Source organism: Oncorhynchus keta, chromosome 32 (genome assembly GCF_023373465.1).
Source record: "Oncorhynchus keta strain PuntledgeMale-10-30-2019 chromosome 32, Oket_V2, whole genome shotgun sequence".
Classification (NCBI taxonomy): domain Eukaryota; kingdom Metazoa; phylum Chordata; class Actinopteri; order Salmoniformes; family Salmonidae; genus Oncorhynchus; species Oncorhynchus keta.
In genome coordinates, this window is record NC_068452.1 from 29,299,074 (window position 1) to 29,323,649 (window position 24,576).

At 40.7% G+C, this 24,576-nt stretch overlaps 1 protein-coding gene across 1 annotated transcript in view; it reads left to right on the plus strand.

Moving 5' to 3' along the window:
- Positions 1 to 15,273: 15,273 nt before the first annotated feature.
- LOC118364664 (ubiquitin carboxyl-terminal hydrolase 43-like) overlaps positions 15,274 to 24,576 on the plus strand; it is a 98,907-nt gene continuing 89,604 nt past the window's right edge. The window contains exon 1 of the mRNA XM_052490277.1: positions 15,274 to 16,211. Coding sequence (XP_052346237.1) covers positions 15,591 to 16,211 — 621 coding nt within the window. The 5' untranslated portion in view covers positions 15,274 to 15,590. The remainder of the gene's footprint in view (positions 16,212 to 24,576) is intronic.

The window sequence follows — 24,576 nt, forward strand, 5'->3', positions numbered from 1 at the left end:
TTCGCTACATCCCTTCTAGCTATGACCTTTCCACGAACCACCAAATATGGCGAAGTATCATTGGCCGTGTTCGAGAGCATCAAAATGACAGCTGTTGACTGCCGGATCTACAAATCACCTTGCATCATACAGTACATAAGAACTCAATGGTACATTCCGCAATGGTACATTGCGGTTTTGATCCTCTCGAACACGATCATAGTCTTACCTCAGTTTCGAGTCACTCCTACGCGAAGCTAGTCCCTTCAACCGATATTGGGGTCATGGCTAGATGGAATCCAGCTTTTGTCAAATGAACGTCAGATTTAACTTTTCGTAGCGGTTTATGAGAATTTACGCAGCAGGTTAGGATAGCTAAAATTATTTTTTAAAAATTATTTTGACGTTAACTTGTCAAAAGCTGTATCTCTCTATTCATGATCAGATCTTGGTATGTTTGCAGTCATGGCAAGGAGTCAAGCTTTTGTAGAAATTGCATTTTAGTTAACCCTAACCCTTTTCCTAACCGTAACCCAATTATCCTAACCTGCTACTTTAATTATTTATGTTTAATTGTGCGTGCATCTGAACAACCACATAATTCATGTCAGTTCTCACTGGACATGATTCTCAGTTATCTGAACCATGAGTGGTCAGATGTGTGTGTGTGTGAATGTGGACATCTTCTTCCATTAAACTCCCCTTAACCTGGACATCCGCCTCATCCCTGTTCTAACCGGACATTCTGTAGTGGTTGAAACCGGCCTTAAGCCAGCACCTAAGGTTTCTTATTACAGTCATGGTCCTTCGATTCTTTTCAAACCTACCCTTGTTTTTCACTGTCCCTTTCGCTGTTATTGTCATTCTAATGGAATCCAGAAAGGACAAAACCGAACATTCAAACATTTACATCAAAAGATGAAAAGGTGAAAAGACACAAAACATCCACATCAAATTCAATATTTTTCTTGATCAAATAACATGGAAAACAACCACTTTTTATGCAGTATTCATTTATCATCCTTACAAACCACAATGTAAATGTACATTACTGTATTGAACATAGGCTTGTCATCTCATGGACTTCCAAGATGACGTAGCAGTAAGACGTCTTTGTCCTGTCATGTCCCTTGTATATATCTTTTTACATCTTTTCTTCGCATATCTTTTAAAAATATTTTCCTAAACCTCAACTTCTAACTACTCTCCTGCAACCCGCCTCCCCAAATGTGGCGTGGATCTGCTTTTTTCTAAAGTATTTATATTTACTTTGGATCTGGAATCCCTCAACTGTAGCTAGCCAGCTAACTACCTACCAGCTATCAGTCATCAAACCATTGCTAGCGGTCATCAGCTAACCTTTAGCTCGGAAAGCTCTCGCCAGTTCGAACAACATGACTCAAACCAGAGCACAACGGACCGATTTCTCTCCATATCCCCGGATTCCTACCGCAAACTCTGAACATTTTCATCTGGATCTTCGCAACTAGCTAACCGCAATCCCGGGTGACCACTCCTGGCTAGCGTTTCCATCCCGGACCAAGCACCAATTAGCCTGAAGCTAGTCCGGCCAGGGCTCCTGTGCTACTACCGAAGCCCACTCCTGGGCTACAATATCCGGACCCTGCCGATACGGGGCACGGAACCCCACCGATCCTCTACGACTGGAGTACCGACATAATCTGCCGAGGATTCCAACAGGCCCCTCAGGCGCGACGCCCGCTGAAGGCCCATTCTGCTAACCTGTTAGGCCTGCTAGCTACCTAGAGCTACTTGGAACCCTACTAATTCCACGACTGGTCTATCGACGTCACAAACACAAAGAGGCAAAAACAGACTTACCCCCATCGCGACGTCCCCCAAAGGCTAACTTGCTAGCCCCTGTCTGCTAACTGCTAGCTTGCCTACCCTGGTCTGTTAACTGCTAGCTTGCCTGCCCCGGTCTGCTAACTGCTAGCCCCTGCTAACTGCTTACTTGCTAACCCCGGCTGCTAACAGCTAGCTTGTTTAGCCCCGGCCTACTAACTGTTAGCGTGTTAGCATCGGCCTGCTAACTGTCTGAATCGCCGTGTTCCCAGTCAGCCCAACCACTCACTGGACCCATATGTTCACTTGGCTACGCATGCCTCTCTCTAATATCAATATGCCTCGTCCATTATTGTCCTGGTTAGTGATTACTGTCGTATTTCACTGTAGAGCCTCTAGCCCTAGTCAATATGCCTTAACCAACCATGTTGTTCACCGCATCAAAGGGATGATGGACGGGGCCATGTACAGTCAAATCTTGGGTGAGAACCTCCTTCCCTCAGCCAGGGCATTGAAAATGGGTCGTGGATGGGTATTCCAGCATGACAATGACCCAAAACACATGGCCAAGGCAACAAAGGAGTGGCTCAAGAAGAAGCACATTAGGTGGCCTAGCCAGTCTCCAGACCTTAATCCCATAGAAAATCTGTGGAGGGGGCTGAAGGTTTGAGTTGCCAAACGTCAGCCTCGAAACCTTAATGACTTGGAGAAAATCTGCAAAGAGGAGTGGGCCAAAATCCCTCCTGAGATGTGTGCAAACCTGGTGGCCAACTACAAGAAACGTCTGACCTAAGTCATGTTTTGCAGAGGGGGTCAAATACTTATTTCCCTCTTTAAAATGCAAATAAATGTATAACATTTTTGACATGCGTTTTTCTGGATTTTTTTGTTTGTTATTCTGTCTCTCACTGTTCAAATAAACCTACCATTAAAATTATAGACTGATCATTTCTTTGTCAGTGGGCAAACGTAAAAAATCAGCAGGGGATCAAATACTTTCTTCCCTCACTGTATATCTGTCCGCTACTACTAGTAAAGGCCCAGTGCTCTACGTTTGTGAGAAAAAATATACATATTTACTGTACCAGTCAAAAGTTTGGACACACCTACAGTACTCATTCAAGAGTTTTTCTTTATTTTAACTATTTTCTACATTGTCGAATAATCGTGAAGAAATCAAAACTATGAAATAACCCACATGGAATCATGTAGTAACCAAAAAAGGGTTAAACAACTGAAAATATATTTTCTATTTTAGATTCTTCAAAGTAGCCACATTTTGCCTTGATGACAGCTTTGCACACTCTCGGCATTCTCTTAAGAAAACCAGACGGTGGAATGATCACGAATGTTCTCTTGATAAGTGCGTGAATTGGACCATTTTCCTGTCAAAATGTAACGAGTACTTTTGGGTGTCTGGGGAAATATATGAAGATAAAAGGACATAATTTTCTTTAGGAATGTAGTGAAGTAAAAGTTGGCAAAAATATAAAAAGTATAGTACAGATACCCCAAAATCTACTTAAGTAGTACTTTAACATATTTTTACTTAACCTGTTGTGACTAGGGGGCACTATTTTCATTTTTGGGAAAAAAATGTTCCCCTAGTAAACGGGATATTTTGTCAGGGCAAGATGCTAGAATATGCATATAATTGACAGCTTAGGATAGAAAACACTCTAAAGTTTCCAAAACTGTAAAAATATTGTCTGTGAGTATAACAGAACTGATGTTGCAGGCGAAAGCCTGAGAAAAATCCAATCCGGAAGTGCCTCCTGTTTTGAAAGCGGTGCGTTCCAATGAGTCCCTATTGAGCAGTGAATGGGCTATCAACCAGATTACTCTTTCTCTGTATTCCCGAAGGTGTCTACAGCATTGTGACTAGTTTTACGCATTTATGTTGAAGAATACCTGTAAGCGGCTACATTGCGCAAGTGGTCACCTGATGCTCCCAGAGAGATTCTCCCGTAAACTACAGAGGTAGCCATTACTCCAATCGGTCCTACTGAAAAACGAATTATTTTTCTTTTTTCCTTCTTTTTTCTTTTTGTTTTCTTTCTTTCTTTTTTACTTCACTTTATTTTTTGTAAATACTTTCTTAACCCTTTTTTTCTTAACTGCATTGTTGGTTAAGGGCATGTAAGTATGCATTTCACTGTAAGGTCCCCACACCTGTTGTATTCGGCGCATGTGACAAATCAAATTTTATTTAATATGAAACACATTCACAAAGACATCTCCACCATCTGGAGAAGTTGAACATGTGGTTCAAACAGCCGGCAACAAACCACCACCCCAACGGGAACCCACAGATACCCCCCTGTGTCCTCTTCCCTGGTATATGCCATGCCTTTTTGCCAACATGTTCAGCCACCACTGTGTAACACTGATAGTTTAACATTTATCAGTAATGCATGGTTGTATGCTACAGTATGTGTGATAGGCTGTGTGTGAACGGACTCCAGATTCATATGGAAACATCTGTACAATTTATGGCTATAGTCGCTCCCGGATGAGTGGAGGAGCGATCAATTCCTCTGTTGGCCTGTGTGGGTATACTTTATAAACACTTCTGTGCTGTCTCAGAGAAGGCTGCTGGAATGACAGTCTACAGGCAGTGCAGGGCCATTGAAGCCAGATGAGAAAGAGTTTATTTGTGGTTTGGTAAAAAACAACTGTATTTCACAGTATGTGGACTTTATGTAAATTGAGGCAATCCAAGTAGAATAACAGAGACTTCAACACTTGTCTACATTGTCCTTTCAGATTAGTTTAAATCTCTTAATTTAATTTAATTTTAATTATGTCTGATTCCAATCAAAACATGATTAAAAAATATGCTTACATGAGGTCAAAATGGTCACATACTCCACAGTCCCCAAATCAGATTAAATCATTATCATCTGAATGCATCCTGTTCGTTATCTATATATATATATATATATATATATATATATATATATATATATATATATATATATATATTATATTATAATTATAGTTATCTTTAGTGAGTCATGTTTCTGTTGTCCATAATGTTTACTAAGTACTGAAATGTTTACTAAGTATTTTACCAAAGGACTGATCTCTGCCTCCCTGTGCCTCTGATCCAGCAGGGCGGCGATAGTGTGAAGATTAAAAGCTTATCCAATTAGCCACCTGCCGAGACCTGCTGAGCCAATCAGGCACATGTAAGGCCTGTGTTCACATTGGAGTGCTGCCAGGAGAGGGTCTCAGGGCTGCCCATGTAGGGGGAACTACAATGTCTTAGAATGGGTGGAGCCCTGTCTCCTCTCTTTCCTGGCTATTCTTCAATGAACACGCTGTTCCTCAAATAGTTCTTGAACAACGGTATCAGAGGGGGGGAAAGCTTAGATTACTAGAGCGTAAATACTGTAACATCACCACTGCACACGGAGACCCAACACTGGGATTTTTAGGTTTCACTGTTTTTAGGTTTAGGTTTCGAAGGGTTCTATATGACGGATTTGTATGTTCACTTTCAATTCTATGGGGATCAGTTTAAGATCCGGCTATGTTTTGTTGATCTAGATATTTCAGTGACGACATGGTGTCCTATTGTCCTACACCTCTTCTGTCTTTTTACACATACATCTGCAGGAATTGCTGTGTTCTGACTGTCCTCAGGTTTTATCTTCTGGACTGAATTGTCATTGTTGCAACAAAAAATGACATGGCACAACATTACTTTCTCTTTAACAGCCAGTACTATCAAAATAAGACAATGGGCACTAAAATTGACAATTGAAATTGAAAATCAGTGAGAAGGTGTGTCAGTGTCTTTGCCTAGTCCTATTCGTCCTGGGCGGGACATTTTTTTAAATTTAACTAACTTAAGAAGAAAATCTTATTTACAATGACAGCCTAGGAACAGTGGGTTAACTACCTTGTCAGTGGCAGAACAACAGATGTTTTACCTTGTCAGCTCAGGGATGCGATCTAGCAACCTTTCAGTTATTGACCCAATGCTCTAACCACTAGGCTACCTGCCGCAACAATCTTCTTCCACTGGTGTCTGTCTTTGGCCACAGTCCCATGTTAGTCATAACAAGCAGGGAGCTCATTCATCAGGATTTGTGCTGACACTGTGGTCACAAAATCTGCAGAATGAAAAACAATTCAGTGAACCCATCAGTTCCTTCAAAATACTGCCCTCTGCAGGAAATGGGGAGGGGGAATCAACACCGTTTGGCAAAGGTCTGCATAAAGAGGTGTGTATATTAGGCGATACCAAATACTTGTGTAACAGTATAACTTTACGTCCGTCCCCTCGCCCATACCCGAACCAGGGACCCTCTGCACACATCAACAACAGTCACCTTCGAAGCATCGTTACCCATCGCTCCACAAAAGGGGAACTAGTACTTCAAGGTCTCAGAGCAAGTGACGTAACCGATTGAAACGCTATTTAGCGCACACCGCTAACTAAGCTAGCCGTTTCACATTCGTTACACTCACCCCCCTTTTGACCTTCCTCCTTTTTCCGCAGCAACCAGTAATCCGGGTCAACAGCATCAATGTAGCAGTATACTTTTAAACCGTCCCCTCGCCCATACCCGGGCGCGAACCAGGGACCCTCTGCACACATCAACAACAGTCATCCACGAAGCATCGTTACCCATCGCTCCACAAGAGCTAGTACTTCAAGGTCTCAGAGCAAGTGACGTAACCGATTGAAACGCTATTTAGCGCACACCGCTAACTAAGCTAGCCGTTTCACATTCGTTACACTTGGACAGAGGAAGTTAATCTTTGGTGTGAGACATTCTAAAGAATGAGTGAGTCTTGTATCTTCGATGTTAGTCATATTTCTCCCGACGATGCGATTCTAGAGGTCAACTGAAGCTTTTCACTAAATACGCTCTTTCATTAAGGTGCCAAAGGTCATACATGACCATGACATGATAATTACCGTTTTCCCTTATTTGTCATCATGGCAAAAAAGCCTGCGATCCAGCTCACATGGTCATAAATGGGTGTCTTCCACACAGAGCCAGATGTGACCCCAATAAAGACCCCTACACTGCACAGTGGCTGCCCTTGCATGACCACTTTTATTGAGGTGTCAAGGGGCACTGAGTCACAACACATTATGCAAAACTCCAACAGAGAAAAGAGCATTCCACTGATGATATAAGAATAGGTATGAACTCAGCCATAAGGATCAGTTATTATATAATGTCACTACCGGCTTCATTCTGGGTCTTGGAGGAGCCATAGAAGGAGAAGCAGAGGAGAGTGTGCTTGCCTGGACGGTGGAGCGCAATGAAAAGCGCTATATCAATTAAATGTATTATTTTCAGAGTTTCTGTCAAACTTGTCACACATTTCACGTTGCTGTATGAGTTATTGGCCAAAATCACGAGAGAAAATTGTGTCCACTGAAAGGTTTGAAACATTGTAATCTCTCCCTCAACGGGGTCAAATATGGGTCAAATGTTTTGTCCGCGCATGCACAGAGGTGCTCCTGGGCCAAGCGTTGCTACCTGGAGGGCTGTGAAAAAAAAGCATTTTTTGGCAGTCGGTGTCGAAGCTAAAAAGTGAGAGTGCTTCGTAAACGTTTACCAGTAGGTTGGATATACACAAAATGTTTAACTTATTGATCTTGATGCAGTTATTGGTTATACTGGTACGTGCTTGCTAGCTAGCTAGACTTTAGTCATCTCTTCTGAACTGATTACTGTGTTCATCAATCGATCAGAAAAAAATCCAGAATAATATCACATAGTTAGTGGATCCTACAAAACTCCATTAAATTCCCCAAGACTTCCGGGAACGCTTGTGAAGCAGGCTCCGCAGACCAGACCGTGGTTTGAGCAGTCAATGAGAGATGTAAAATATTCTTCCTTATTGTTAATTTTCTCGAAATGTAAAGGCACAATCTAGATTCGAGACAATGTATTGTGTAGGTGAACATGTTATTACTCCAACCTCGCCAATGTGACAAACTGACACGTTTTCATTTTCGTCAAAAACAACTTTATATCGAAGGAGTGCCTTTTGATTTGACGGATGCACATGCGCAGTTTGGCGCGAGATGACCGTTAGACCCAATGATGTGTGTATAAACCCTGGATTGCTAATGCTATGTATTGCCCATTGAGAGGCTTTGAAGCCACCGGTTGGCCACATTGGCACTACCCAGTAGGAGCAGTCCACCATAGAAATGAATGGTATTATATAGTATTTCAATTAAATGTTTAAAGCACAAAATTACATGTATTTAAGTGTTTTCTTGTTGTAGTTGGGATAGTAACATTAGTACAAAAAAAGTACTTTAAGGAAAATGTTATGATATTTATTTGTATTTGGTAGTTTTATGTTTAGCTAACATAATATAATTGTAAAGTGTGCATTAAGGTGTCCGTAAACAGAATAAATGTGTCAAAACTAATGTAGTCATAAAAAAAATGCATTTCTATAGCTTCCAAAATCTTTTTTTACAATGGTGGAATAAGCCCCCCCAAGCAGTCCCAACCCTTGAGTGGTCACTATGGTGGCAGGTACTAGCCATAGCAATAGTGTGTCAAACTTTGTGAAATACTGACATTCGACTCAGATCCTCTGTTATAATATAATAGGTAAAAATAGCCATATTCATACATTTTAACTGAATAACTGTGTGTGTCTGTAATTTCCATATGGTGGTGTGGAATATAGAAAACAGAATCCGTTTGTGTAAGCCTGGCCTCAGCCCACAGTGGTGGTCACTGCCTTACTCTGCAATACTCCAACACAAGTGACAACATCTTTGTATAGGCAGAACAGTATGTATATTTAAATAGCTATTTTTGTATAATTTTGGCTTGGCACACCTTCTAATGAAATGTCACAGCTAAAAGCCTATAAGGATATTGATCATTTCTTGTTGCAACACTACGCGTTTGGGAATGTAATCTTCCCCACAAGATTAGGTCCACTGAATGTCAGACAAGGCAGCTGAAAACAATTGTGAAATGCATTTGGGTAATTACAGTATCAGAAGAGTTTATGGTCATACCACATTCTTAAAAACACAGGTGCTGGGCTGATAAAGAATACTAGTATAGAACAAGAAGGCCCGCACACTGTTAAAGCTCCCAATTCACCAATTTATTGACATTTCGATCCCAAACAGATCTTCGTTAGGTCATAAATTGGATCCGCTTCAGATCGAAACGTTGTCAATAAATCTGTGAATTGGGAGCTTTAACAGAGTGCGGGCCTTCTTGTTCTATACTAATTATAATATCAGAACATACAGTGCACTAACACATACACAGGGCTCTACACTGACCTTTCATACAAGGAACGCCTAAGTTGAAAAATGTAGTCCGTAGAGCCCTGATACATTTGCGAGAGTGCTATTCCCTCAGCATCCTGCTGTTTTCAGCCTGAATAACTTGAAATTGCTTCATGGTACAGATCCCTGAGGAAGGCTGGGATACTATACTATCAGCTATACTATTTCTACTGTGGCACCAGTGGAGATATCCTGAGTGGCAATCTCAAGACTAAGCTTCTTAATGGGCCGTGGCCCAGTGAAACAGAAGTTCAGCAAGGTGGCTTCAAAAAAGGAACACAGTTGGAGGAGTTTAATATCTGGCTTAGTTAGATAGACTGCAGTACAAACCTCAGAAGTCAGCATGCATTTCCCCTTGTTGTCTACATTGGGTGAACACAATCTGTGATGAGGACAAGCAACATATTGTCGGCTCAGGAGATGGCACGTTCCCTCTGTTCAGGAGCCTCATCCAACTTCAAACACATCAAGTGAGTCAAGTGTCTGGAATGGAGGTCTTTATTCACTTTTATAGTTATTCTCTCACTTCAGTAATACTGTGTGCATCTTCTAAAAGCATCTAATACACCACTGTACTACTCAATGAATACTACCTGTATGTATTCTTTGGTTTCTACTCTCTTTGGCAGGAAGGTTCAGCAGGAGAAGGTGTGACATCCATAGCGCCCTGTGGTGATGGTCACCAGTTCTCTGTGGGCACAGAAACAACACAGATCTACTGTTTCAACTATACTGACTTCAAAGAGGAGTTCATCACCTGATCACCACCAGCCATAACAGCGCCGTGAACAATGTGAGTGACACAACAGGCTAAAAGGTCACATAATATACGCCATCACATTCCATTTGTGTGCAGGCTCAGTCCCCTACTGAATGCAAATAGGAAACTGATTCTGCTTGACTGGCTGTCCATTTTGAAGCCTATTTGCCTTTTTAAATGACACCAGTAGAGGGGGCTATACTATCATTTACTCTAAGTCCTGTGTCCTCCAAAGTAGATATTGTTAAGCATGATATTTATCATAGTCATGGTCAATAGCTAGATCAATTCATTATGGGCTGATAATAAGTGTTTTAAATTAACATATATATCTTGATGTATATCTAACAGTGGCTCATCTGAGCTCTTTGCCACGTTCTGAGAATGACATCTGGATGTGGCATACGGAAACCTCTAAAGAAGTGCTACATATCAATGTGCCCAACATGACCTGGCTGCAACACTGTGGAATTCATGATTGACGGCAGGAGCATCATCAGTGGTGGATTTCCCATTCCATTTCTTAGCAGCAGAAACTCAGGGGCTTTCTATTATCAGCCGCGTCTGCTGTCTGGAAATTCAAATACATTCCTCTGTTCACTCCTCTGGTGGTGATTTAGTTGGGCAACAACAGTTGTGCCATTTTTAACTCGGATGAAAGAAAAGCAACACTTTCTGTCACGCATTCATGTTAGAATTTCTCCCAGTCATTGACTTTTTGTGTTGTTTTCTTTCAGCCTGGAATGATGGTAAGATCTGTGGCTTCACTCCTGAGACTGGCAGGCTGATGATGACTGTGCACAGCATGGGTGTGAGTGACAGCCATTGCCACCACCAGAGGCTGCAAGACGATTGCCAGCGGGAGGGGAGGGACAGGTAAATATCAAGAAGATAAAGCACCATGGAGATAAAGATAAACAACAATGATGGAGATAAAGCACCATGGAGATAAAGATAAACAACAATGATGGAGATAAAGCACCATGGAGATAAAGATAAACAACAATGATGGAGATAAAGAACCATGAGCATTACAAAGTACAAATATGTTCACCGTTGATAATGGCAAACCCTGGCCGTGACCCCACTTTCCGAGGGTGTCTCAAGGAGGGTTGGGATATGCAAAAATACACATTTCCAATTCACACATACATATTAATAAACACTTGTACATGCATGAAATAGGACAATAAGCACCCACCAAATGATTTTATTATAGATACCTTTATGCCGTAGAAGGTAATTAGTGGGCATGAAACCACTGCACTGTGTTAGGGCCTACCAGATAAACAACGTTTTCAAAAACCACAAGCATTGCACGCCTTGGCTCATGTTTATTCATAACAGAATCTGGTTACAATGCTATTGATATGAAGAAAGGACTAATAGTTTAACAAATATAATCAAATACTAACAGTGAAACAGTGAAATAGTGAAACAAATAGAAACAGCAGAAACAGCTGAGGAGTACCAGATCATCACTAGTGATACAGACAGAAAGGTACACCCACCACCACAGTAGGATATAGAAGAGCATTTACTGAGGTCAGACTCATTTGTGCCACAGACTAAAGTAGAGGGAGAATTCAACTCTGGGTTAATGACTACCATAGTATTTATTTACAGTTATTTCCATGAGTTTTGAAACACAATGGATGATTGATCGCACAGTGAGTGAGTTCTGTGTGAACGCCATCTCCTTGCCACTGGTCATATTTTAGCGCCAGATGTCATAGTAGCGTAATGCAATGACAATGCATTGTATTCTCTGCTAAGGGATTGTTTGTTCCTAAAGCAGACGGCACAGCTATGACTCAGGCAACCAGATGGTCTCTGTCACCCACTTCATCTAGGATGATGTTTACTTCTTCACAGAGAAAACCTCATTGGAAAATGATATCTACTTGTTTAACTTAAAACATATATTTCACTGGTGGACCAGAGCAATCCATTGAGTAGCACACTAACATCACATAAAATATTGTTATTTTGAGGTATTCCACAGAGATAATTTCTCTTGAGGCTTGGTTTTCGTAGTATTATAATCAAATATTTCATGAGTACACTCCATATGTCTTCAAGTTTGGACCTGATTTTTTAGGTTCATGACTCTGGATCAAACTGCAGCACTTTCAAAGAAACATTTTTTTCTTTATTTTTCACTGAGGGAGTGTTCTGTGTATACATAGAATATACATTTTGCTAGCATAATTTCTTTACATCAGTAGACTAGGTATGTCTACACTCTACACTACTGGAGCACATGTTTTTTCATGAAAAGTGGTAAGCACAATCACATAGGATGTCAAATCTACACTCTTCCTGAGCTCCTTCTTTGTAGGTTAATTCACTTTTCAACGAGGGAAAAATAGAAAGGCACCTGCATTTTAAAAGGGAAATGTGTTATTTGTGGTCTAAAAATAACTTCAAATAACAATTGCAATTGTCAATCAAATCAGAATCAAATCAAATTGATTTGTCACATACACATGGTTAGCAGATGTTAATGCGAGTGTAGCGAAATGCTTGTGCTTCTAGTTCCGACAATGCAGTAATAACCAACGAGTAATCTAACTAACAATTCCAAAACTACTACCTTATACACACAAGTGTAAAGGGATAAAGAATATGTACATAAAGATATATGAATGAGTGATGGTACAGAGCGGCATAGGCAAGATGCAGTAGATGGTATCGAGTGCAGTATATACATATGAGATGAATAATGTAGGGTATTTAAACATTATATTAAGTAGCATTGTTTAAAGTGGCTAGAGATATATTTTACATCAATTCCCATTAATTCCCATTATTAAAGTGGCTGGAGTTGAGTTCAGCATTTAACACCATAATACCATTCAATCTCGTCATCAAGCTCGAGACCCTGGGTCTCGACCCCGCCCTGTGCAACTGGGTACTGGACTTTATACATTTATACATTTATACAATCAGAGATGATTATGGCTCATTCCCACACACAACCATGTTTTAACCACTGCATTTTACTATTTGATACACGGTAGCAGTTTCTATTTGCATACTGTGAAGGACTCATTAGGAGAAAGTCAAGGCTTTAGTTATAAATCTCCCAAAAATATTTACCAGCCAATAAATGCTGGCATGCACAATACATCTGCTTATAAACATTTTTAAACAGGAGGAGTGATTTGGACACAGACTTGCATTGATTAAAAAGTTTGAATAATGAATAGTGGTCATTGTGAAATAGTCTGCATATTATAATCCTGGTTGAAAGATAATGAGCATGCGCTTTTGGAAACTGTTGGGTGGATTTTATACCTTGTTATTGTATGCATTTTGCAGTTTAATGAGAGTTCTTCACACAACTATTCTATGATCCTCGTTTACTGCACATCAAGGCCTGTAATATTTAACATACTGTATCTTTTCTGAGATGGATTGGCTATTGGGAGGTGTATGATGGGTTTGCCTTACGAGAACTAGAAGGGTCCCTCTCAGGATCCATTAATGGAATGACATCACCCTCGATGGAGACCATTTTGTGACAGATACAGATGCGTTAAGTTTGTAATTTCCACTTTAAAGTTTCAGACTTGATTTGCCCTAATGAAAACTGTATCAACCCCCTACAAAAAAAAAGCCATTCATTATAATCCACATAATAATTTACATTTCCTGTTGCTGCAGGATTATTAAGAAACAGCATATGTATGGTTTATACAGTTCAATTTAATCTTAGGCCACAACATTTCATTGTCTCTCAGAGACATCATTCGTCAAGCCTTTGTAAAATGAGACAGTCTGTACTGTACCTATTGTATTGCACTGACAACAGACTAAATGAAACACTGATATCCCATAATAATGTATTGCTTTGTGTCTCCACGTAGGTGGCAAATGGTGATGACAAGCTGGTGAATGTGTGGGGGGTACTCTGAGGGGCAGGTGACAGACATTGGCACTGGGCACAGTGGCAGCATCAACAGCATCAAGATGTGCTCCAACAACAAGTACGTGATCAGCATCAGTGTAGATGGGTCCATACTGCCATAGAGGTACACTCACCTGCCCTGGACAAAATTCTCCCCACCCTGATTCCCTCTCAGTCTAGCACTGGTGAGGAGAGTTGGTCTGGATATCAGAGTTATTTTTTATTACTCAATAAATCTTCAATTTATGGTTAATAAGCCAAAATAAGAAACACTTCTATAAAGGTCCAGTGGAGTCAAAAACGTGATTAATACATATTTCCACATTATGAGGTTGGAAAAATACTGTCAAATGGTGAAAATTATGATAATACCCTTTTAGTGTAAGAACTGTTTGAAAAGACTGCCTGAAATTTCTGCCTGTTTTGGTGGGGTAGAGATTTGGCCTATCATGGTGACATCACCATGTGGTAAATTACTTAATAGACCAATAAGAAAGAGAGTTCCAAATCTCTCTGTCAATAACAGATACATTTCAGTTTTCCCCTCCCCACTCAAACCACTCCCAGACAGTCCTAGCAAAATTCTTGCTTGAGAAATTGCTATTTGCTAAGAAGCTTTATTTTTTAAAACCATTTTAATTGAAAACAATCACAGTAAGGTACTTAATGTTACCCAGAAATGATTTGATATTGAGATAAAATCGGCTGCATTGGATCGGCTGCATTGGAGTAATAATCCTACTCTGATTAGTGATCCCATTTCATTGCCTGAGTATAGATTAACAAGACATTATTTCACAAGGTCTCCATTTCTGCCAGGGCATTCCCCAAGGTATTGAATGATATTGTTGTGAATGTAAAAGGAATGCACTTATGCTTACAAGGTGGCCTAACAGAGATTTTGCAAAGATAGTGGACTGTTTTTTCCCCCAACCAACAAACTCCATAAAGTTAATGTTTGAGATGAAACAAACTGAAATATGTCTGCTTATTTTTCATCATATCCTTCTATCTTGTTGTGTATGGTTGGTTACTGCTCTCTTCAGGTGAGCACCTCACCACTACCCTTCTTGCCAGTGGGTTGAAACAGCAGGGGTTCCCAAACATTGGGAAACCCACATAACCTACTTTAAATAATGTCTACACATCATTAATCCATTTATGATTGGCTAATATGTGTGTGTTCTAAATGCAAAAACTTGTCCATGACATATCCATGTATTTAATACTAACATAGGAAACCTGCCAAACAGAAAACATGACTGTTTCAACATTCACCCATGAAAAACGGATTGTTTTCATGGGAAGAAAAGTTAAACCTGGAAACATCAACTTGATTGTTTTCATGAGAATCAAAGTTAAACCTGGAAACATCAATTTGTGAGTCAGCGTTAATATGGCCTACTATGCCAGCGTAAACTACTCTGATGATACAGGGACTAGAATCAAAGTGGGAGGGAATAGTCACACACTACGCATATGAATACACGCCTCTTTCGAGGCGAAGTTCGAAGCGATGGGTAAGTGAGTGTGTACATGCCCGTAAAGGCTGCAAGTAGGAGGCAAGGAAAGGCGCGGGTAATGTTGAACATCGATGGAGCTCGTGTAATTTGGTCAACAAGCATTAAGGGTTTCAGTAAGTGTTGAAATGTTTGACGTTTACCAACTGCAAGGAGTTGATATGTGTTGATGTGCCATGGTTTCACCTCTGTGCGCGGGTGTTCTGTCCTCCTCACGGTATCCGGATGGGAAATCTCTGCAGAAAAGTGGCACACTGGCCTCGAAATTAATTCCAGAATTCTCCAACATCGGCAAAGTATTATAAAGATATGGATAAACACTGCAGAGTGAAGGATGAAGCCACGTCAAAGGCAGCAACGCGCAAGGAAAACAAACAGAAACATGGACGGCTTTTTCGAAAGAAATCATTGAAGTCGGTGGGGAGTTTTGTAAATAAAATTATCAAAACTTTGGGCACTTTTACCCACTTTGGAGACGTTGCAGTTCAGGGCGCAGAGGATGACGATGGGGGGTTTCGTGACGGGACACCTTGCACACTCAGTGCCAACTCAGAAAATATCAAGGAGGATGTCCAGGTCGCCGGGGAGGATTCTGTTAAAAATAATTCGATAGCTTCTTCCCGTTGCTCGGTGAAAGAAAGGGTTTTATGGTGCTATGGTGGCAACATTCCAGGTGTTCTAGGCTTGAAAAATCACGGGAACACCTGTTTCATGAACGCCGTGGTCCAGTGCTTGAGCAACACTGACCTGCTCGCAGAGTATCTCGGGTTGGAATGGTACAAATTGGATTTGAGTCGAAGGAGAATTAATGGGATTGTTAAAAGTGAAGACACGCAGCATGCCAGAGGTGAAGTCACGGAGCAGTTGGCATCACTTGTTAGGGCACTTTGGACTCTGGAATACATCCCGCAACTGTCCGTGGAATTCAAGGTAGGCTATAGTTGGCTATTATCAAATTGAGTTGCTCTTATACCTGTGTACTAACAATATACTTACTATGTAATAAACTCAGGACAAGCCATTATAGTACCAGAGATCCAGGGGCGAAGATAACTGCTGTATTTCCATTTGCCCCCGTATACCTTGATTGCACCTTGATTGAAACCGCAACATAAAAAACTATGCTGCAGTCATTCCTAACATGATAAAAAAAAAAAATTGTTTGACATTTGCCTTAAATATTGAGGGGATTTACAGAAAATGTTATCATATTGGTCAATAAGCATTTCACTGTTAGTCTACAGCTGTTGTTTACGAAACATGTGACAAATAACATTTGATTTGATATTCCAAAAATGATGCTGAGGCACTATCCATGACATTGGAGTTCATGAGATGTATTAGCCTACAGGTAACCTGTTTATTTTTCTCTCCAGGATTGATTACTTTACAAGTCAGTGCATCATGGAGCTTTGATAGCTATGTTGAACTACAGTTCATCTCTCCAGTGCTTTTATAGTCTGTGAGTTTACCCAGATGGCTTTTAGTTCACCACTTAGTAATGAGGTGGCTGGCTGGCACTGTGTGTCACTGGAGTCTGAGGGCATGGGATTACCAGGTGTCTGTCTGGAGTGCTGAGCTAGCACTTTGTTCCATCAGACACTCACAGCACAGAAGAACCTTGAACATAAACAATGGACTTACTATACTCTAAACAGACTTTTGAAAGCTGGTGTGTTATATTGAGTATTTTCCAGGTATGGCGGCTTCCAACGCTGGGCTTTAATATTCCAGTCGCTGAGATGATGAGCATAGCACCTGGCTGACTCACTACCATTTACAATATTGGAGTGTTTCTGAATAGGACACACTTCATTATGTTAGTTAGGCAACATTGCCATAGAGACGACTGTTTATTGAGAGGAACACTCTCCATTAAAGGATCTGAGAGTGGATCTGAGTGTGGATCTGAGTGTGGATCTGAGTGTGGATAAGGAGGCGGTGACAGTATCAGTTTCCCCTCAGGCTTTCCCACCCTGCCCACGCTAAAGAGGAGGAAAACACAATTATCACACTCCCGCGCTTGCAGTGCTAAGCTCCTATATAGTTCAAGGCCAGATAAAGAGAAGATGATAAGGGGTAGGACAAAACATTCACAATGGATTTATTCTTGGGAATGCTAATTGATCTGTGAGGAGAAGAGGTGTAAGCATAACTAGAGGCACACCTTCACCCTGCATTGTGCAAAGCCAGGGGCTCAATCACTTTGCCTCTAGCTCAGTGTAATGTACTGGAAGTAGAAGAGTTAGAGACGTTTTGTCTGGGTGGTGGTCAATGAGGGGCAGATTGAGAGTGCCCCACCACAATACCAGACTAAATTACTATCCAGAGATGTTATTACCTTTATTGTGTAGTCAGTGCTGTACCTCCTGCCAGAGAGGTCTCAGAGGAGAATCAATCCTAACTAGTTTATTTGGTCTCTGTCTGACCCAATGTTCTGTGTGACTGTTCCTCTCCTCCAAAAAGCAACTCTTTCTCACAATCTCACTCTTCTAAGGATACCCTGCCAACTCCTCTCCATCTATAGCCACTTCCTTCTTCTCTTGTGGGGCTCTCCTGTCAGATTTTGAGAGGACAAAAATCTGAGCTGGCTTCATGTAGTCAAGATAGTTGAGATCTCAAGATAGCGGTAATGATAAATACTCAATGCATGTGATGAGATCTTTCCTGTGTTTAAGTACACACAGGCGTGCATCTTGGCTGTGGCTCTGTGACCAGAAGGGTCATGAGTTCATGTCTGGCCATCTAAAACGGTCTTCTATGTAATTCCACAGCTGTCTGCAGGCACCATAAGATAATCAGATAGCTGTCAGGCCCCTGTCTGAGCCCTTAGGCCATGGGAGCATCAGACAAAACAACCAGCCATCTATAAACAATCAAAAACCTTACCCCGTAATTTAAATGGCCCACTTCATAATTATCTCAGAGCAGAGTTCTCAAACAGTATTATCAGTCACTCCACATGCCTCTGACAGAGTAAGAGGAGATAGAGTGAATCGCATAGACAAGGAATAGCAAAGAAGGTGGATAAGTGTTTGGGTCATAAACAAATAAACACAATTTTGGAGGAGAAAATGAAAGTGAAAGTAAGGAAACTTTATGATGTAACACAATGTATTAGCAAAAGCAATTCGGTGGTTGCACACTAGTGCTGTTCAGTTACAGGCTAATATTCACTCTTATGCACCAAGTCAACTCTAATGTGAGAATGACTGACAGCTTGGCAGAAAGAAATGACTTTTCAAGCCTCATTATAAGCAGGCAAAATGTATTTTGAGTGAATTCAGAAGAGAGGTCATTGGTTTATTAGAAGCAAAAAGTTACCATTAAATGGTGATCTGTCCCAGTCTCCTCTCAGGCAGGTTGGTGGCGCAGACAGGAGAAAAATAAAACACAAAGGTAGCTACCGCAGGATGACTGGCACTGAGCCACAATCCAGTAGCACCTTGCAGGACTGACGCTGTCGGGGGAGAGTTACTGAAATGTGGTATCGAAGGTTAAGTACTGTGCCCACGACTTTATATGTATATTCTTCCCGTTCATCATGTCCTACCTGTCACTGTCCTCTGATCTGAGGGCTTCATTCTACCTGCTCTGGGATCAGAATCAGATGTGTGTTTTAAAGAGTATCTGATCTGTTTGTCCTAGTGCATTCTCTGAATCCCTCCTGGTGGATTTCACTGTTTGCATAGAGGGGCCAGAGAAGGTTTGAAAACAGAAACTCAAACAGTTACTCAACAGCTAGTATATAGGTTTCAATAACATGGGAGAGGCCTAGGACAGGGGTCAGGGAGGGTAGGGAGGGAGGGATGAAGGCCTCTTGAGCTGGAATTCAGTCCTCACTCCCTCTCTACGGAGCAAATGGACTATCTGGTTGTGTTGGAAGGATAAATCAGTTGAGAGTTTTGACATGTTTGTGTGATGACTCATCACTGTGAGAGTGACTCTGGCTTCCAAGGATGTGTCAATATTTGGGGTCTCCTTTTAATGATTAGGCTATCTGATCTTGCAGAGCTTTGGGTTTCAGGACTTTAAATATGAAGTTAAATGACTCAGTGAAGTCACAGGGAAGATGACACTTGTTCTTGTTCTGTAAATCTTCTCTTCAGGCGTACACAGGGGTTTAATTGGCCTGGGTCCCAACGGGTCTGACACCTGGCACATATGATTCAAATGAGACCCGGGACCTTTGGTCAGGGGTGTCATTCACCCCAAAAATCTGAGGGGGCACAAAGTACATGAGGATGGCTTGGGGGTGATCCATATTGGGATATGTCCCAGTCCTGAAGTTGGAGAATTTAGCATTTTCCAAAAAACAGCATTTTGCTGCAATCTAGAACTATAGTAATTAAGCTTAATTCTATGTCAAAACTGTTTATTTTTCTGCGTATCTAAACATCTAACCTCTTGAGCTGTCTGTATCCTCCTGACAGTCTTTTTTTAAATAAACTAAATATGCTTTTCTGCATCTCTGCAAAAATGTGGGTAAAATATTAATTAGTAATTGCTTGCTTTTCTAAAGGCATGCCAGCTAATATAGTTAGACAAGCTAGCAACTCTAACTTGATTGATAGCCTGAAATGGCTTCTTGGTAGCTAGTTATGATGTAGGGAGATTAGGAATCTATCTGGGCATAAAATTGCTAGGTGGCTAGTAGCATTATTTTTAAAATAATAATAATAATATATATAAACAAGACACATCTGTGGGGGTACGTGCACCTGTGCCCTCTATTGGCATGACACTGCTCCCTAATTTTGAATTATATAATGAAAAATGTGTTGTCCACATTTTCATTTTCCACAACCAAAAACATGAGTAGGCAACTGCAAAATCAGACAACCCAATAGAACAGTTTACCTATTAAATTGTTCAGCCTGTCGCATTCTATGCGAGAAAGTAATATTCCTCTTGAGGAGCACTCAAATTAGTGCTGCACAGGGAGAGACATATGGATGTCCAGTCATTGTACAACATTCTTAATACAGTCGCGGGAAAACCCACATTTGAAAGCAGTTATGATGGCCACTGTAAATAGCGGAGGATCACGGAGCGTTCTAGTGTTACTACACTTATTTCTCAAATCCCAAAAATGTGTAAAATGCACTATTTTAGAACCACATTTTTTAGCAATGAAATGGTTTATGCTCGTCAGAGGTCGCTAATGGCGTTGAATACATAAGATCGGGGCTAATTGTAACACGGGTCAGGTGTAACAGGTAGACCTGCAATAGTTCACACTACATGATCCTTGGTTTGCTGAGTGCCAGTGGATTTTTTTTTTTTTTTTTGGGGGCATTCAAGTCATCAATATATTGCTGACTGGCAACAAGATAGCCTAATGTTTAGATCTAGAGTTAGCATCAGGTGGGCTACATCAGGTGATAATGCTTATTGCTAAATAACACACCTGCCTGATAATATGGACCAATATGTTATTGGGTTCATTTCCAGAGTGGGAAATTCTATTTTAGAATTTAAATTTATTTTGGAATAGAATGTCATTTTGAAAGGTTGACAGAAATGACCTTCTCACAGTCATACCCCCCCACACCTCTCAATTTAACCTCTCTGGGATATGTGGGACGCTAGTGCAGAGCGCCAAATTCAAATAAATTACTATAAAAATCTAACTTTCATTAAATCACACACGCAAGAAAGCAAATTAAAGCTACACTTGTTGTGAATCCAGCCAACATGTCACTCCAATATGTCCCATAAACATCACAAATGGTCCTTTTGTTTGATTAATTCCGTCGATATATATATCCAAAATGTCCGTTTATTTGGCGCGTTTGATCCAGAAAAACACCGGTTCCAACTTACGCAAAGTGACTACCAAATATCTCAAAAGTTACCTGTAAACTTTGCCAAAACATTTCAAACTACTTTTGTAGTACAACTTTAGGTATTTAATAATTTATAAAATTAAAGTCGGGATGATCTCTGTTCAGTACAGGAGGAAAACAAACTGTAGCTAGCTTTCTGGTCACGCGCCTCTATCTAACAGTACACTTCAAGTGACCCTCGTTCAAGATGGCCGTACTTCTTCATTACATAAAGGAAAAACCTCAACCAATTTCTAAAGACTGTTGACATCCGGTAGAAGCGACAGAAACTGCAAGAAGGTCCCTTAGAAATCTGGATTCCCAAGGAAAGCCAATTGAATAGAGAGTGACTATAAAAAAAATCTGAAAGGTTTGTTATACTCACAGGCATGATTCAAACAGTTTTAGAAACTTCAGAGTGTTGTCTATCCAAATCTACTAATAATATGCATATCATATCTTCTGGGGATGAGTAGCAGGCAGTTGAATTTGGGCATGCATTTCAACCGGACGTCAAAATACTGCCCCCTGTCACCAAGAAGTTTTAACCCCTGGGCGTACATACAGTATATGTCAGTTTTACAGTACCAGCACCCACTATAGTCATTATCATGCCTAATGTGCTTGATGATGACACCACAGAGAAAGAGGCAGTGCATACCAACATTCGGAGGTCATCTAATGTAGCTGCTGTTACAGTAAAAAGCCCTAGCAGTGGTCCTATTTATATGACTGATGGGACTGGTCCATATGGTCAAATGCCCTGCGCTCCCCACAGCAACTCGCTCAAACCTCCCCCACGTCTCCTTCACCAAAATCCAGTTAGCTGATGTTCTGAAAGAGCTGCAAAATCTGTACCCATACAAATCTGCCGGGCTAGACAATCTGGACTAGAGGTCGACCGATTATGATTTTTCAACGCCGATACCGAATAAATCAAATAAATAATGAAACATGTTCAATTTGGTTTAAATAATGCAAAAACAAAGTATTGGAGAAGAAAGTAAAAGTGCAATATGTGCCATGTAAAAAAGCTAACTTTTGAGTTCCTTGCTCAGAACATGAGTTCCTTTTAACATGAGACTTCAATATTCCAAAGTAAGAGGTTTTAGGTTGTAGTTAATATAGTATTTATAGGACTATTTCTCTCTATACCATTTGTATTTCATATACCTTTGACTATTGGATGTTCTTATAGGCACTTTAGTATTGCCAGTGTAACAGTATAGCTTCCGTCCCTCTCCTCGCTCCCCCTGGGCTCGAACCAGGAACACATCGACAACAGCCACCCTCGAAGCAGCGTTACCCATGCAGAGCGAGGGGAACAACCACTCCAAGTCTCAGAGCGAGTGACGATTGAAATGCTACTAGCGCGCACCCCGCTAACTAGCTAGCCATTTCACATCGGTTACACCAGCCATTTGGCTGATAGGCATGAAGTCATAAACAGCGCTGTGCTTGCGAAGAGCTGCTGGCAAAACGCACGAAAGTGCTGTTTGAATTAATGCTTACGAGCCTGCTGCTTCCTACCATCGCTCATTCAGACTGCTCTATCAAGTCATAGACTTAGTTATAATATAATAACACACAGAAATACGAGCTTTTGGTCATTAATATGGTCGAATCTATCATTTCGAAAACAAAACGTTTATTATTTCAGTGAAATATGGAACCGTTACGTATTTTATCTAAGGGGTGGCATCCATTAGTCTAAATATTCCTGTTACATTGCACAACCTTCAATGTTATGTCATAATTGCGTAAAATTCTGGCAAATTAGTTCGCAATGAGCCAGGCTGCCCAAACTGTTGCATACATCCTGACTCTGCGTGCAATGAATGCAAGAGAAGTTACACAATTTCACCTGGTTAATATTGCCTGCTAACCTGGATTTCCTTTAGCTAAATATGCAGGTTTAAAAATATATACTTCTGTGTATTGATTTTAAGAAAGGCATTGGTGTTTATGGTTAGGTACAGTCGTACAATGATTGTGCTTTTTTCACAACTGCGCTTTTGTTAAATCATCCCCCTGCGTTGCATCGATTATATGCAACACAGGACACGCTAGATAAACTAGTAATATCATCAACCATGTGTAGTTAACTAATGATTATGATTGATTGATTGATTGTTTTTTATAAGATAAGTTTAACGCTAGCTAGCAACTTACCTTGGCTTCTACTGCATTTGCGTAACAGGCAGGCTCCTCGTGGAGTGCAGTGAGAGGCAGGTGGTTAGAGCGTTGGACTAGTTAACTAAGGTTGCAAGATTGAATCCCCCGAGCTGACAAGGGAAATATCTGTCGTTCTGCTCCTGAACAAGGCAGTTAACCCACCGTTCCTAGGCCGTCATTGAAAATAAGAATGTGTGCTTAACTGACGTGCCTAGTTAAATAAAGGTGAAATAAAAAAAAGTATTAATTGTCAGTTTGAGTCAGATACCTCATAAACCAGAGCATTAATTACACACACATATTACACAGTCCAGAGTTATACGTAATTAGGTCAAAATGGCCATTGTGGACACCACAGAGAAAACTATACCTTATCTACAGTATCAATTTATCTGACGCAATTACCAGATTTCATGGACACTGATGAAGATAACTAGAATTACCATGGGAGATTTGCCACTGGAACAGCAGCTTGTAATTGTAGCATTTTGTGTCCACAGAGAGCTTATTTCTGGAAACTTCCTTAGAGAGTTAATTTAAAGTATGTCAAGAGTTAGAATCTTTATTGTCTGTACACTGCCATCAGACTAACTTAGGCTATGTAGAACACAACAAAACAAGTCGTACAACATCAATATAAGTCTTTCATCTTGCTACCCCAATTGTCCTTTGCCTTCCATACAAGATATTTACAGTAGGTTAAAGCTGTACAATGAGCAAACATATTACATGCTATTACATGAAGGCTATCTTCTGTGCTGTGCTACCAGTCTCCAATAGGCCATTATGTCATGCTGTTCTTTCTGGACACAAAAGGGACAGACTTGCTGCTGGCACGGGGACAACCAGACAATGGATTTGTCTGTACAGTCTGAGTTCTGGCCCTGTGATGGTGATGTCTTATTTTTGTTGTCCACATTTTGTGTAATTGTGTGTAAGGACCTGAACAGTGTGATACTTCTCTACTGACTTTGTCTCTGACTAAAAATAGACACTGTAGGAAGAGGCACACTTTCAGACAGCATTCGGAGACTACTTACTCTCTTCTACTCCTACTTTTGCTTTGACACATCCCAATAATCACTTTGCTCTCTGTTTTTGAATGCGTGTTCACTTTGTACAATGTTCAGCTGAGTAGCTACTTTGAAGATAGGTAGAGAAAGCAGTACCTCCCACACACAGTGTGTTATTATACAGGTTGTACCAATGATAGCGAGATCTACTGTACTGTATGATAGAGTCATACAGTATGTCTGTTAGATACCAGGGATTATTAGGCAGTGATCACAGAC